The 13,505-nt window shown below is 42.3% G+C and overlaps 2 protein-coding genes across 7 annotated transcripts in view; one reads left to right on the forward strand and one right to left on the reverse strand.

Annotated features, from left to right (window-relative positions):
• Positions 1–1,270, forward strand: part of dnah7 (dynein, axonemal, heavy chain 7) — an 85,730-nt gene extending 84,460 nt beyond the window's left edge. For all 5 annotated transcript variants that reach the window (XM_061840716.1, XM_061840715.1, XM_061840713.1 and 2 more), the window contains exon 67: positions 287–1,270. In XM_061840716.1, the coding sequence (XP_061696700.1) occupies positions 287–493 (207 nt within the window). In that variant the 3' untranslated portion in view covers positions 494–1,270. The remainder of the gene's footprint in view (positions 1–286) is intronic.
• Positions 1,271–1,405: 135 nt separating this feature from the next.
• Positions 1,406–13,505, reverse strand: part of slc39a10 (solute carrier family 39 member 10) — a 37,601-nt gene continuing 25,501 nt past the window's right edge. For both annotated transcript variants that reach the window (XM_061840718.1, XM_061840719.1), the window contains exons 5-10: positions 13,284–13,442; positions 12,674–12,782; positions 12,315–12,602; positions 10,120–10,200; positions 5,608–5,798; positions 1,406–4,285 (exon numbers count right to left, since the gene is read on the reverse strand). In XM_061840718.1, coding sequence (XP_061696702.1) covers positions 4,133–4,285; positions 5,608–5,798; positions 10,120–10,200; positions 12,315–12,602; positions 12,674–12,782; positions 13,284–13,442 — 981 coding nt within the window. In that variant the 3' untranslated portion in view covers positions 1,406–4,132. The remainder of the gene's footprint in view (positions 4,286–5,607; positions 5,799–10,119; positions 10,201–12,314; positions 12,603–12,673; positions 12,783–13,283; positions 13,443–13,505) is intronic.

Genomic DNA, 13,505 nt, shown 5'->3' on the forward strand with positions numbered 1-13,505 from the left:
AATTTCAGCGACAGAAATCCACTGAAACCAGTTATGCAATACCAAATAATCCAGGTCAGATCAATTGAAAACTCCCAAATTATCCACAGGTGTGCTTTGCGATTGTCAGGCGACCAGTCCGGGGCGTAATACCATTTCTCTCACCAAAAGTTTAGGCAAAGTTGCTAAATTTGCCATTTTCCGACATTACGGGCCACAGCAGTTATTGAATTATAATCTGTGCGTTTTCTTAACTCAACCAGCGGCATCAATTAAAAGGTCACCACAGTCATCGGTTTCGTTTCAGATGTGGCTGAAGCCGATTAAGCGTGTGGACATTCCCGACCGGATGTGCTACGTGTCGCCCGTCTACAAGACCAGCGAGCGGCGAGGCACGCTGTCCACCACGGGCCACTCCACCAACTACGTCATCGCCATGATGCTCAACTCCGACGTGGACGCCGAGCACTGGATCAGACGAGGGGTCGCGCTGCTTTGTCAGCTCAGCTCTTGAAGACGGGAATCGATTTGATGAATTGCAAACGGCTTTGTTTGTGGCACATGTTACGCTTGCATCGGTCTGACAAAGATAACTTTTATATTCTACCAATATTTTCTCCATTATCTTCATTTGGATGTATTTTTTTTCTAACTAGTGTATGAGACAATCTTATTTCTGCAAAATTTTAAAAAGGTGCAAGCTTAAAAGGGCATCAATTATTTTTAAATTGGACAGATATGTAGATGTAATGTCAAAACAGTGGACCCCCACATATGTAGGCATTTGTAAATTTGTGGCATTTGTCCAATGTGAAATTTATTTCCCCACGAACCTAAAAAAACATTTTTCACAGAAACTCCCACTTATTTGCGTTTTTTACGATTTTTTTTTTTTTTGACAATCAAAAAGAGGTTGCTACTATCTGGAATCAGTCTTGGTCCCAACAATATCTAATACATTTTTTAATTGTATTATCTTTTGCCCATACCATAACAATCCAGTGCATTCATGAATGTTTGTGCAGCAGACAAACACAACAAATTTGATTCAACCTTTGTGGATGAACACGAGCTGGATAATTAAGAATCTACACAGTTGTAAAGAAAAAAACATTTTTAGCAAATGTCGACATTTTTTTGTTGAGATTTTTGACAGTCACTTAAAAATAAACATGGGCAATTATTCCCCCTCGGCTAATGTTATAATTGAAATATAATTTCTGGATGAAATAGTATGTTTCTAAGTAAAATGACTTTTTAAAATTATATTTAAGTCAATTTTTAGGAAGGAAAAAAAAAGTTCAATTACAGGAGATAAAACGAGATAAAACAAGACTAAAGCCCCTGACAATTAAGAACCGTTTAAAATTGTGAACATTGCCATACGTCTACTTTAATCCAAAACTCAAATTTTAGAAAAAAAAACTATTGAGAAATATTTTTATTGTCCATTTTTTTAGGGACAGCATAACAGCAAAGACGATAAACATACATGTCAAACAAGATTGTTGACCATTTTTTTTTTTTTTTTTAAACACGATTTTGAACAAAGCAGTCTTCAGAGTGTCACGTATGCACGGCGTTCCGGTGGAAATCATTTATAAACCGTCACTTTGATTTAAAGTACAATAGCTGAGCCAAATGAATACAGTAAACATGATAAAGACACCGTGAACAACTGCATTTGAAAGGATGGAAAAGGAAAAACAATGTAAAGACTTCCTCTAATCCTCCTCGTGCTTCCAGGTCGATTTGACGCACGTCATGTGGAATGATCCAAAAGTGTCAAAAAACAAAACAGTCTCAATACACATCATTCATATCTCATCACTCCAATAACCATTTCAAACTGATCTGCTTTTTATTTTTCTTCAGCTATAAAGTTGAGTAATTTTGACACAAAAACAGAATGGGTTAAATGAAAAAAAAACAAGGAAAAAATTGTCTTTCCATATCTTATCTTTTCTCTTTGCTTTTAGCCACAAAGCTAAAAGCTAATCAAGACTGGTGTGTGTGCATAATGGAACTTGCCCGTACAAATATTTTTTTTAGTCGTCACCCCCCCAAAAGTAAGCATCAGTTGCTGGTCATGCCACAATCGTGAAGATCAATAGGAGTGACCCCAAAGCAAAAAAAAAAAAAAAAACATGTCACATGGTGACAGGTAAAATTGTCAAACACACGCGCACAAACATCTACATTTATGTTCCAGCAGCTCAAACTAAGCAATGTAGCGTTGCTCGTTAGCAGCAGAACCACCAATGGAATGTCGATGGAAGGTAAGGAGTATTTTTTTTTTTTTTTTTTCTTGTGGGGGTGACAGGTCACTGGCTCGTCAAGATTGGACACTTTGGACCCCCATCGAAGAATCACTTAACAGATCGGTATCGCTCAATTTGGAGTTATAGAAAGAAAATGCAACGAGGTTGTGCTGAAGACCAACCAGAGGATTTTATTTTGGGCAGTCCAGTTTTGTCTCGGTCCAAAGTACTTGGTAGCAGTTACTTGCAATATGACTTAATTTATCACTTCTACTCAATAAAGACTATGTACAGTATGATGCATTTTTTAAATTTGGATTCTAATAAACATGCTTCAAAATCTTTGTCAACCGGACAAAAACAGCTCAAATCTGTCATTTCTGAAGAACTGCCAAAAAATGGCTGCTTGAGACTTTATTTAATCAAGAATTAAATCAATGAGAAATTAAACCAACTTTTTTAGGACAAGTTCGCTTTTGAAGGATCTCTGGACATAATTACCCCAAAATGGCCACTTTCAATGGAAATGGCAAGGTTTTTTTTTTTTTTGTCATTTCTTGATGTTTTTATTGGCTCTACTCATGTTAAACATGCCACCATAAGTTTCCTGTTGCGAGGTGAAACTGGCTTCGGGGGCTTAAACCAAAAAAAAAAAAAAAAAAAATGCTATAGAAGAATTTCTGAAATTGCCCCTAAAACTGAGCCTTCAAACTAAAATGGAAGACTTTTAAGATGTGTTTCCAGGGGTATGCAGCACTTGGAATAGACCTGCCTGCCCAGTTTCATCCTTTAAACAGCTTCAGGTACTAACGTTTCTGTAAATCACCTCTGGAAATGAGTAAAATGACAAATATGGTTGGTTCAAACCAAAATGGCCGATTACCTGTATGTTTTGGAGCATGCCTCCTAGAGAGGTTTTTGGAGGTCTACTTGTTACAGACATGCGTAAGAAATTTCATGTTCATGCATGCCACCCAGTTTAGGGCGGAATTTTTAAAGTATTAAATATTTTTTTTAGGTTACGCTAGCTACCAGGATACAGTACTTAAGTTTTGGAGTTTGGGGAAAAAGCCCCACACATCATGAATATGTTCTAAACTACATCACTAGTTGTTTCGCTACACACTTAACAGCAGGAAGACACAGAGACTCCGAGGTGGCACTTTTCACAGGATAGCAATGATTGGGAAAACCATTGAACCTTGACTTTTGCAAATTGAAGCGTCAAATGAGATACCAACGTCACACTATCAACGCAAACGCACCGCTCGGTGTAAGTAAACTAAAAATCAACGTATATAAACGAGAAAAAGAATAACGGACGAGATTGAGTGCTAACACGAGCGGCATCCATTTTCTAAACGCGTCTGTTAAAGATGGTGTGGCAGTGGAAGGGTGCCGCACTGGGAGCAGCCAGGGGAGAAAAGATCTCATTTTTTGAATAACTACTCAATTATTACAATCTATTCGCTAGATACTTGCAAGTTGAGGTTTGGGGTCTTATTTAGGCAAAATTCATTACGTAGAATTTGCCCCCCAAAATGCCTGCTTCCAATCAAAATATCAGACTACCTCTATCTGACCACATATTGTAGAAAAAGGCCAGATTTTTTTTTTTTTTTTTTAAAGTTTCTAGGGGGCGATTGCGAGTTAAATTGGAAGGGATCTTGTTGAGGACCCCTAAAACTCATCCATTTTCACCAGAATACATAAATTGTTCATTTTTCCTGCATGTTGAAGCCCCCCCAAAAGGGCCTTTGAACACCACAGTAAAATGGGAAGGACGAGAGGGGGTTGTAAACATGACAAATGACATTCAGGCTCATGAATGTGACTCCCAGAAGAAAAATACTGAAAAAAGCTCGAGGCTTCACCTCCCCGCCGGAGTCACTTTAAAAGCCAAAGTCGAAGACGATGCGGTCCTCAAAGATGGCGATCAGCAGCATGATGCCAAATCCGGTCAGCAATCCCAGGTTCTGCAGGATGAAGTGTCCCAATTGGCAGCGCTTGTGCACCTCGCTGTCGCCGTGGAGCAACTCTGGCAGCTGCCGAGGAACAAGGAAGTAGGTGGGAATTAGCCATGGAAAGCAGCGAACTTGAAATGATCAGTTTTACCGTATTGAGCGCAATAATGTGTCAATAACGGAACGATAACGGGAACACTTTGGTGCAGGCGGTGTGGGATCGATTCCCGCTCAGTGATGGTGTCGACATCTGCCCTGCGACTGGCTGGCGACCAGTTTGGGGTGTAGTCTGCCTTTGCCCGAACTTACCTGGGATAGGCTCCACCAACTGTGGCAAACAAATACGAGCGTTCATCTGAGATGACACGCTGAGGCAACCTCTAACGGGACAAGCCAAAAGAAATGCATACATACATTTATAGTATGGTGGTGCGGTGATCGTGCTCCTAAAATTCAAACCCCTCTATTGTCATGTTGGTCTTCGGGATCCAACCGTTTACTGCCACTAACGAATATAATCGTCAAGTACAGTTTTGGAAAAGGTCTCGGCCATGATGTCAGCGAAGTCCAGCTTTGTAAACCACTGATGACCAAACAGATCTCTGTAGATGACAGCGTGGCAGCACTTTTGAGCTCAGCACAGCTTCGAAGTCGAAGGTCAAGGTGGCGAATCTCGGCTCGTCGCATCCAAAACAGACATTGAACTCAAACCGTACAGTGAGTCAGTGGTGCTCACGCCACATTTCACAATTCTATATCTGGACATTAAAGGACAATTCTGCTACCAAAAGCCTTTTCTTAGTTCTGTTTTTGTTGTTTTATAGCATGGGCTGTTACAAAAGTAAAGAATATTAGTGTCAAAAGTCCTGGTTGCGCTTGCCCGTGAATATTCTTATTGATCCGGGTCATCACGTTGTCAGGGCATTGAATCAATCACAACTGGATTGTTCAGTTTGTCCCCAAAGACGTTTTGGCTCTCATCAAAGCCGCTTCGAGCATTCATGCGGGTGAGGCTTAGTTATGCTTCAGATGTTTCATTTCTCCAAAAGATCTTTTTCTCCACCGGGTCATGAACCCGTGTTTTCGGCGCAACCAACCCATACTCGACTGATTACGACAGAACATATGTAGAAACTTCGGTAGGCCCAGATCTTATAACGTCACAGAACACAATACTCTTTGGGTTTTGAAGGGTAAGTCATACTCTAAAATTGCTGCTAACATGATGAAGTCTCACTTTTGAAAATAGCTAGAAATCAATGTGTGTTATTGGCGCATGTACTTTAATATTCTGTGATAATAGTCATCAGTTTGGTCCTGGTAATTGTGATGCCATTTCATCCCTACACCAGTGGGGGGAAGCCCATTATTAAAAGACAGCGGTTACTCAGGGGGCATCTTACCATATCCACCAGAGCCACGTAGAGGAACATGCCGGCTGTGATGGCGAAGATCCAGCTGGTGACATTGTGCGTGTACTGGCCCACAGCTGTGCCGATTAGCATGCCCACGTAGGCCATGAGGGCGGAGAGCAGATTGTAGACGATGGCCTGTTTCACCGACATGCCCGCTTTCAGCAGCACGGCAAAGTCACCTGAACACACGCGTCTGACTGTCAGATGGTGAATGAACTCCTGAAGGTGCGCATAACAGAGTCCAGATGAAGGCAAACGCCAAAGAATTGATGCACCCTCCAAATATAACTGTGACACCAACACAATCATCTCAAATTCTTCTTACGTTAGCGTCACTAAATTCTTTACAGATTATATAATTTGAAATGAATGTGGGTGTGTACATCACTGCATTCCAATTGTGCTTTTGCACGGGTTTAATTACTGCATAGAAGAAAAATCTTACATGTGGTGAAGATTCTCCACAAATCCCAGTAACAACCCTGACTAAACCTCCATGGCATTCAAAGCTCTTATATTTGAAATCTATGACTTTATCATATGCCTGCACGAAGGAGCAACTGGTGAGAGCGTTGGCCCCACAGTTCTGAGGAACAGGGTACAAATCCCAGCCTTGCCTGTATAAAGTTTGAATGTTCTCCCCGTGCCTATGTGGGTTTTCTCCGGGGACTCCGGTTTCCTCCCAAATCCCCAAAACATGCATGCATTGGAGACTCTAAATTGCCCTGAGGTGTGATTGACTGGCAACCACTTCAGGGTGTACCCCCGACTCCTCCCCGATGACACCTCCAGCACTCCCACAAACCTTGTGAGGATGAACTTCAACGTACTTCCTTGAGACCAATTAATACGTTCCTATTGGCGAGGACTCTGGCATCATCCCATGCCATATAAGGTCATTTCAGAAAGAAAAAAAAACAATTGAGTTTTTCCTTGAATATTGAAGGACAGAGTCCACAGGAAAGAAAAAATGCAAATACTGTGTAGGTATTCCTTGACTTACAAGTTGAACTTATTCTCTGACCAAGGCCATAACTGAATTTGCCCATTTTATCAATCAATTTTCTTTACTAAAATGAAACACAGCAATCACTTAGCCTACAAAAACCAAAAGAGTTTTGTTTTATTTATTTTATAACAGAAAGTTCTCATAATAATAATCATAAAGTGTCAACATCATGTTTGTAGCAGATACACAATCATGAACTTGCAGTATATAAAGTACTTTATTCAACAAAAACAAACCACCTTCCAATGAGGCTCATCGGTAGCATTAGCGTGCTAGCCTACATGGCCGCCATTTTAATAGGAAATAGCCACTGTACCAACAGAGCCATGCTGACCCCCCCCAAAAAAAATGGAAGCAACTCGTCCTAAGAAATGCACCCAACATCTCCGCTAATGTGTTCACGATTGCACGCGTGAACCAAAGCGTCTTCAGTCTCAGCGGAAACCCTCTTTGGATTTGGAGGGGAGAGATGAATACAAAGGAGGCGCTGGCCTACATTTCCACCCCACGAGTGACAAGTGGCCTCTATTCCTTGCTAATTACTACCGTGAATAAATTACCCCCTTTGCTGTCAGCCATCAATCAAAGCCCGGTATGAACTCCGGCTCCACTTTTCCACCCTCTTCCCTAACCACCCCCAGCTCCTCGACACGCCCGCCGCCACGCTCATCCGCTCCAATTAAAAATCAGCCCTCGCCGCTAATTAGCTTCACCCCAGGTGCTTGAAGAAGCCTCGTAATCGGCGTCTTTTGCCTCCCAGCTGCCAGCCGGGGCCGCCTTTTGTTTTTGTTCGACGACGCTCTTCATCAAAACGGCAGCTCTGCCTGACAGGCATCACACAGAGTTCCTTTACAGAAGCTAAACTGGGGGAATAAAATACGCTTTGGATTGTACTTGAATTGAAACCATCCAGCATCCCTCCATTCTCTGAACCACCCGGGTCGTAGACGGTCTCTCTCCTAGATGGAACAGATTTAGCAATGAGACTCCTGCAAGGTGTGCTGATTTTTGCAAAACTCATGCCTCTGGTCACGGGGGAAGTCTCGTCGTGATCAACTCCCATCTTCTCATTTGAATCAACAGATTTACTACACTGTGGATGCACCCCCACTATATCATTGTTGTTACTAACGGACCACCTGATTACAACAAAAATCTGTCACAATTTCCTGACTATCCTACTTTGATCACACGGACATCTCTAATAACAATTTCCAGCAAGTTCTCATCTTCTCAAAATAACTTGCACTAATTAATCAACTCTTATAATCACTGCAAAGGACATTTCCCGGATTTGATATGCAATCACTGACTCTCTCAACCCTCAATGAACTCGTTACTTACTACAATAATAATCTCCATCGTGTCCTCAACACGATTCATTAAAAAAAAATTAAAATCAGATCTGTAGCTTTTCACCACCTTTGCACCCTCCACTTGCCAACATGGCCCACTCCCTACTGTTCTGGTCAACGGTTGCCTGCTGTTCCCGGTCCTCCTGATCACTAACACTCATCTCCCGTTAAAGTTTTTGTTCCCACAGCATTCAGAACTGCAGCCATAACTACAACACAAACAAACAAACAAAAATGTTTCAAATGAAAACAAATTCAATAACCTTCATTCCATCTCCAACCTCCTATTTGTCTCAAAAATCTTAGAAGTCACAGTTGCTTCCCACCTTTACTCTCACTTTACTTCCAATAATCTCTATGAATAATTCCAGTCTGGTTTCCGCCCCTTCCATAGCATGGAAACAGCACCCAAGAATACCAACAACCTCTATACCCTAACCCTTAGCAATATTTCCTATAACTTGAATTTACACTTTCACTATCATGCAGATGACACCCAGGTCTATCTTTCTAAGAAACCCACCATCACACTTCCTCGCATATCGACCACTTTTCCAAACTCAAACAATGCAATACTGTTAAAACTGAACGTAGCAGTGGAAAAAACGAATTCTTACTCATACTGTCAGTTACCAAGTCCTAGAGTGCTACACAAAACTGACACCTGATAATTCCTCTGCCTCCCTTGGGTACAGCGTCTGGCTGTCATCCTCAACAATAGTTTCCAAGTGCACATAAGCAACATCACCCTGGCCACATACTTTTACTCCGGAAACATCAATCGCCTCCATTCATCCGCCACACTGTACCTTCTTCCCATCTGTCCACAGTGGGAGACAAAGCCCCCAGCTACTGTTGCCACTGAAAGTTGTTTTAGGGCAGTGAATCTTAACCAAGAGCGTCCCAGGAGTGTAATGAGTCAGTCGCAGGGATTGAGAGGAGGTCAACACACACACACACACACACACACACACACCTTTTCATTTACACTATTCATATGATTCGTGACAACCACCAGAACAATGACGCTCTTTTGGTGGCATCACAATCACAAGCGGTTAATTTTAGTCTGTGCTGCAGGTTGCTAAAAAAAAAAAAAAAAAAATGTTCATAATTTGGACAACCTTTATTTAAACCGTGCAAATGTTTTTGATCCAACTTCCTAAATCAGGGTTGTCAAACTTATTTTTCACAAGGGCCACATTGTTGTTCCAGTTTCCCTCAGAGGGCCGTGATGACTGTGGAACAAAAATATTTAATCATCTCATCAGATTTACATCATCAAATTATGAACTAGTTTTGAAATTAAAAATCAAGGGTAATGTGTTTCTCAACTGTTCACGTTTGGTTAGGCTAAGATGGCAAAAGATGACACGCTGTGGCGACCCCTAACGGGACATGCCGAAAGGAAAAGAAGAAGATCTCAACTATTATTTATGATATATGACAATTTGAAATTTTGGTACAGATTTTTACAAGAAAGATGGAAATTAACACTCTAGATTTGGCTTTGCGGGCCACGTAAAATCATGTGGCTGGCCAGATCTGTCCCCCGGGCCTTGAGTTTGACACCCGTGTCCTAAATGAATCAGAATCAAGAATCATTCAAACTCAAACGAGGCCCAACCCTAACACCAAGTCAAGTGTGCTCTCTGATTTATGAGCAGTGACATTATTGATAATGCTGTGTGCTTGTTACCCTTCCCAACTTTATATTTATACACAAAGAGGGCAGCAACATAAAGCACAGCTTGGAACAAAAACTGTTTATGGTTGCAGGGTATGAAAATGGTCCTCAGAGAGAACAGATTGAATGCAAATGAAGGCGCTGGCACCTGTGCCATTTTTTTTTTTTGCGCTGTATTGAAGAACAAGTTTCACTTTGACAAGCCGCTTGAGTGCTGTCAGACAAGTCTCAAGTTTTCTGGTGTGATGAGAGGCACCGCAGTTCAGTTTTCAGGGCCCAGAAGGGTCACAGGGCCCACTTTTGATTCATGTTCAGAAAGAGGCACAGCGGTTTGCCAAACACCTTTGTTGTCCTTGCTAAACAGGTGACATGTGCAGTCAGCGGTGCGTGAGAAGTACATAACACGTTTTGGTTATATTTCATGGGTGGTCTCTGTGTGCGGCACTTACCGAGTTCATGAGGTAGTTCATGGCAGAAAACAGCCACAGAAGTACTGATGCCTCCTGTGAGGTTTGCGCTGAATGCTGCGCCTGAAGATGAGAAAGTTCACAATGTCAGTGAGACCTGGAGGGCAAATTTTAAACCGGAGGGGGGGGGGGGTGGGGGGAGAGAAAGTTGTTCAGAGAGATGACACAATGCTCACTCTGGGAACATTAACTTTTAGTAATCGCAGCCTCTTAGATGAATATGCATCAAATGTCTCCAGGAGGTTTTGAACATCTTGTGGGTCACATCTGATTTTGATGCAAACATGGTTGCTAACTTGTATTAGATGTTCCTCTGTAATCCAAAACATCAGTGCCATTAATTTTAATTAAAAAGGGACATACTCTTTTTACAATTTCTGTACAACTTAAAAAAAAAAAAAAGTCATATACCATATACCACTGCGCACCAACAACAGCATTCTAAAAACAAATTCAATCGTGAAAAAAAAAAAAAAATCATCACTCTTTATTAAAAGGTGCAGACATGCCGCCTCCGCCAGCCGTACGCCGAGCAGACAAAAAGACTTTAAAAGGCTTTTCCACATTGCATTCATGCAGTGTGAAAAGTTCAGGCAGTAGCACGCAAGGGCGATGGCACCCTGGTGCCACTGTGCTCTTTAATTGGATGTGCTGACATAGCAGCCTAAAAGGAGGTAATGGGGGATTTCCCCGCTGGTAGACAAGTAGACCGTACCTCGGCAATATGTACTGTATGTTATTGCTAAATAAAACCCCTGACTTTGCTCATTTTGAGGAGAAAGTGGAGGACGAGGATGAGCAGCAGCAAACTAAAAAGGGAACGTGACCATCCCATCTAAATCTCACAGCGGGATCTTGGCGTTTAAGCTTGTTTGTTAGCTACAGGTCGACCAAGAGCACTACGAGGTATATTTCAAGCTGGCCAGGAAGCAGTTTGAAAGTCTCGGTACCTTTCAGAAATTTCTGACATCACCACATTGGAACAGTTCACTATTTCAGGGCGCCAAGTGTCTAATAGCCTCTGCACGAGCTGACCGTGTCATGGCATTGCATGGTCCTAATGTACTCCCTCAGTGCCTACACAATGGGAAAGTTGACTGCGTTCTTTGCGTTGTGAAAGGGCCTTTATACTTTAGAAAAGTAAATGACTGGTTACATTATTTTCCTAAACTCTTTTTCAAAGGACTGAGACTTATAAATGATACAATAAATGAACATTGAGCTGAGCAAACAGTGTAACCAATGGAAATGAATTTGCACTCTAACTTACCTTTGTGACTGACCAGTTCCTTCAACACCAAAGCATAACAACTATTCATGGGTTACTAAATTATATCTTAACTAACAATTCTCATTCATTATTGTCTTGAACTTGAGCGTTAAAGAGAGTTGAGAGATTTGTTGTCAAGTTATTTGTAGCACTTAAAATGCAGCCTTCTTTTCCTTTCGGCTTGTCCCGTTAGGAGTCGCCACAGCGTTTCATCTTCTTGCATCTAAGCCTATCTCGTGCATCTTCCTCTCTAACACCCGCTGTCCTCATGTCCTCCCTCACAACATCCATCAACCTTTTCTTTGGTCTTCGTCTCGCTGTTTTGCCAGGCAGCTCCATCCTCAGCACCCTTCTAGCAAGACACTCACTCTCTCGCCTCTGGACATGTCCAAACCATCGAAGTCTGGTCTCTCTCACCTTGTCTCCAAAACATCCAACTTTGGCTGTCCCTCTAATGACCTCATTTCTAATCCTATCCAACCTGCTCACTCCAAGCATCTTCATTTCTGTGACCTCGAGTTCTGGTTCGTGTTTTTTTCTTCAGTGCCACCGTCTCTCATCCGTACATCATGGCTGGCTTCACCACTGTTTCATAAACATTGCCCTTCATCCTAGCAGATACTCTTCTGTCACATAGAACACCAGACACCTCCGCCAACTGTTCCACCCCGCTTGGACCAATTTCTTCACTTCCTTACCACACTCTCCATTCCTCAGTACTGTTGATCCCAAGTATTTGAAGTCATCCACCCTCGCTATCTCTTCTGCCTGGAGCTTCACTCTTCCACCTCCACCCCTCACATTCATGCACATGTATTTTGTTTTCCTTCAGTTAATCTTCATACAAGATTCCGAACTCTGCCCACAACATTAGAAGCATCCCTTAAAATACAGACATAACACGTACCAATGGCCAGCCCATCACTGAAGTTGTGCATCCCATCGCCCATGATGACCATCCAGGCGATGCTGGCTATCCCGGCGTCCTTCATCTCCTGATCCGAGTGGCAGTTCCCACCATGGGAGTGGCCGTGGCCGTGCTGCTTGACCTTGTGGCCGTTCACCTTGGTGGGTGACCGGTGGGCGTCGGCAGGTTTCAGCAGTGTTTTGACGGTGGGGGAGTCAGGCGTCTGGAGCTCTGTGAATTGCGTCTCGTTTTGGTCATTCTCACAGGAGACGGTACTGGTGTCAGGGTCTAAACAGAATGGAACTGTCAAAACTGGCCTTTACTGGCGGGATGGGGCAAGGTTGGTTGAGCTTACTCACCATCACCGAGCGCCTTCAGGTGCACCCATTCTGCATCAGAGCGGCGATTTAATTTGTGATCTGACAACTTCCTGCCAATCTTGCCCTCCTGACTTTTATTCTTCGTCGACTTCCAAGAAGAAACACATTCATTCTTAAGTCGTTGGAAACATACTCATTCGCTATTCAAATAAAAGTGCTGGTAGTTGGTAACAGGAAACACTACTTCAGTGGAAAAGTAAAACTGAATTATATTTGTAAACAACACTCATTTTGATAAAAACTTTGCAAGCCAGCGAGAAGAAAGCAGATAAATCAGTTATGTTTTCACGTGTAGAATGCTCAATTGAAGTTCAGATGCTTGAAAATACAGTATCAAAGTATCTGGGGCTTGGGTGAGGGCCACTCATACTAATTGTGTGTGTGGGGGGGCGTATTAGTAGTCAATTATTCAACCAATAACCAATAACAATCAGGTTTGATTGCAACAACCCTAAAAGTACTGCTTTTCTAATTTGTTACTTCCTACCACTGATTTTTAATGGCTGAATGACCACCACGACTTCAAAGCTGGAAAAAAAAAAGCTCATGTGGCATGATCAATCTTCGACTAGACGCCACTTTCTCTTACCCTGTGATCCTTGTAGTGCTTATACATGCCGATACAATGCTCAAAAATGAAGAGGAGGTAAATGCCGGCCAATGCAGTCAAGCCCTTCCACACTCCATCAAAGTCTGTCACAAGATCCGTGCCGTGGCTCACGTCGCTGTGGTCGTGTTGCCCTTGAGACTGTTGAGAGAAAGAAAGTAAAACGGGTGGGATCAAGTATGTGTATCAAAAAGGTTACTTACC

The sequence above is a fragment of the Syngnathoides biaculeatus genome, chromosome 14 (assembly GCF_019802595.1).
Source record: "Syngnathoides biaculeatus isolate LvHL_M chromosome 14, ASM1980259v1, whole genome shotgun sequence".
Taxonomy (NCBI): domain Eukaryota; kingdom Metazoa; phylum Chordata; class Actinopteri; order Syngnathiformes; family Syngnathidae; genus Syngnathoides; species Syngnathoides biaculeatus.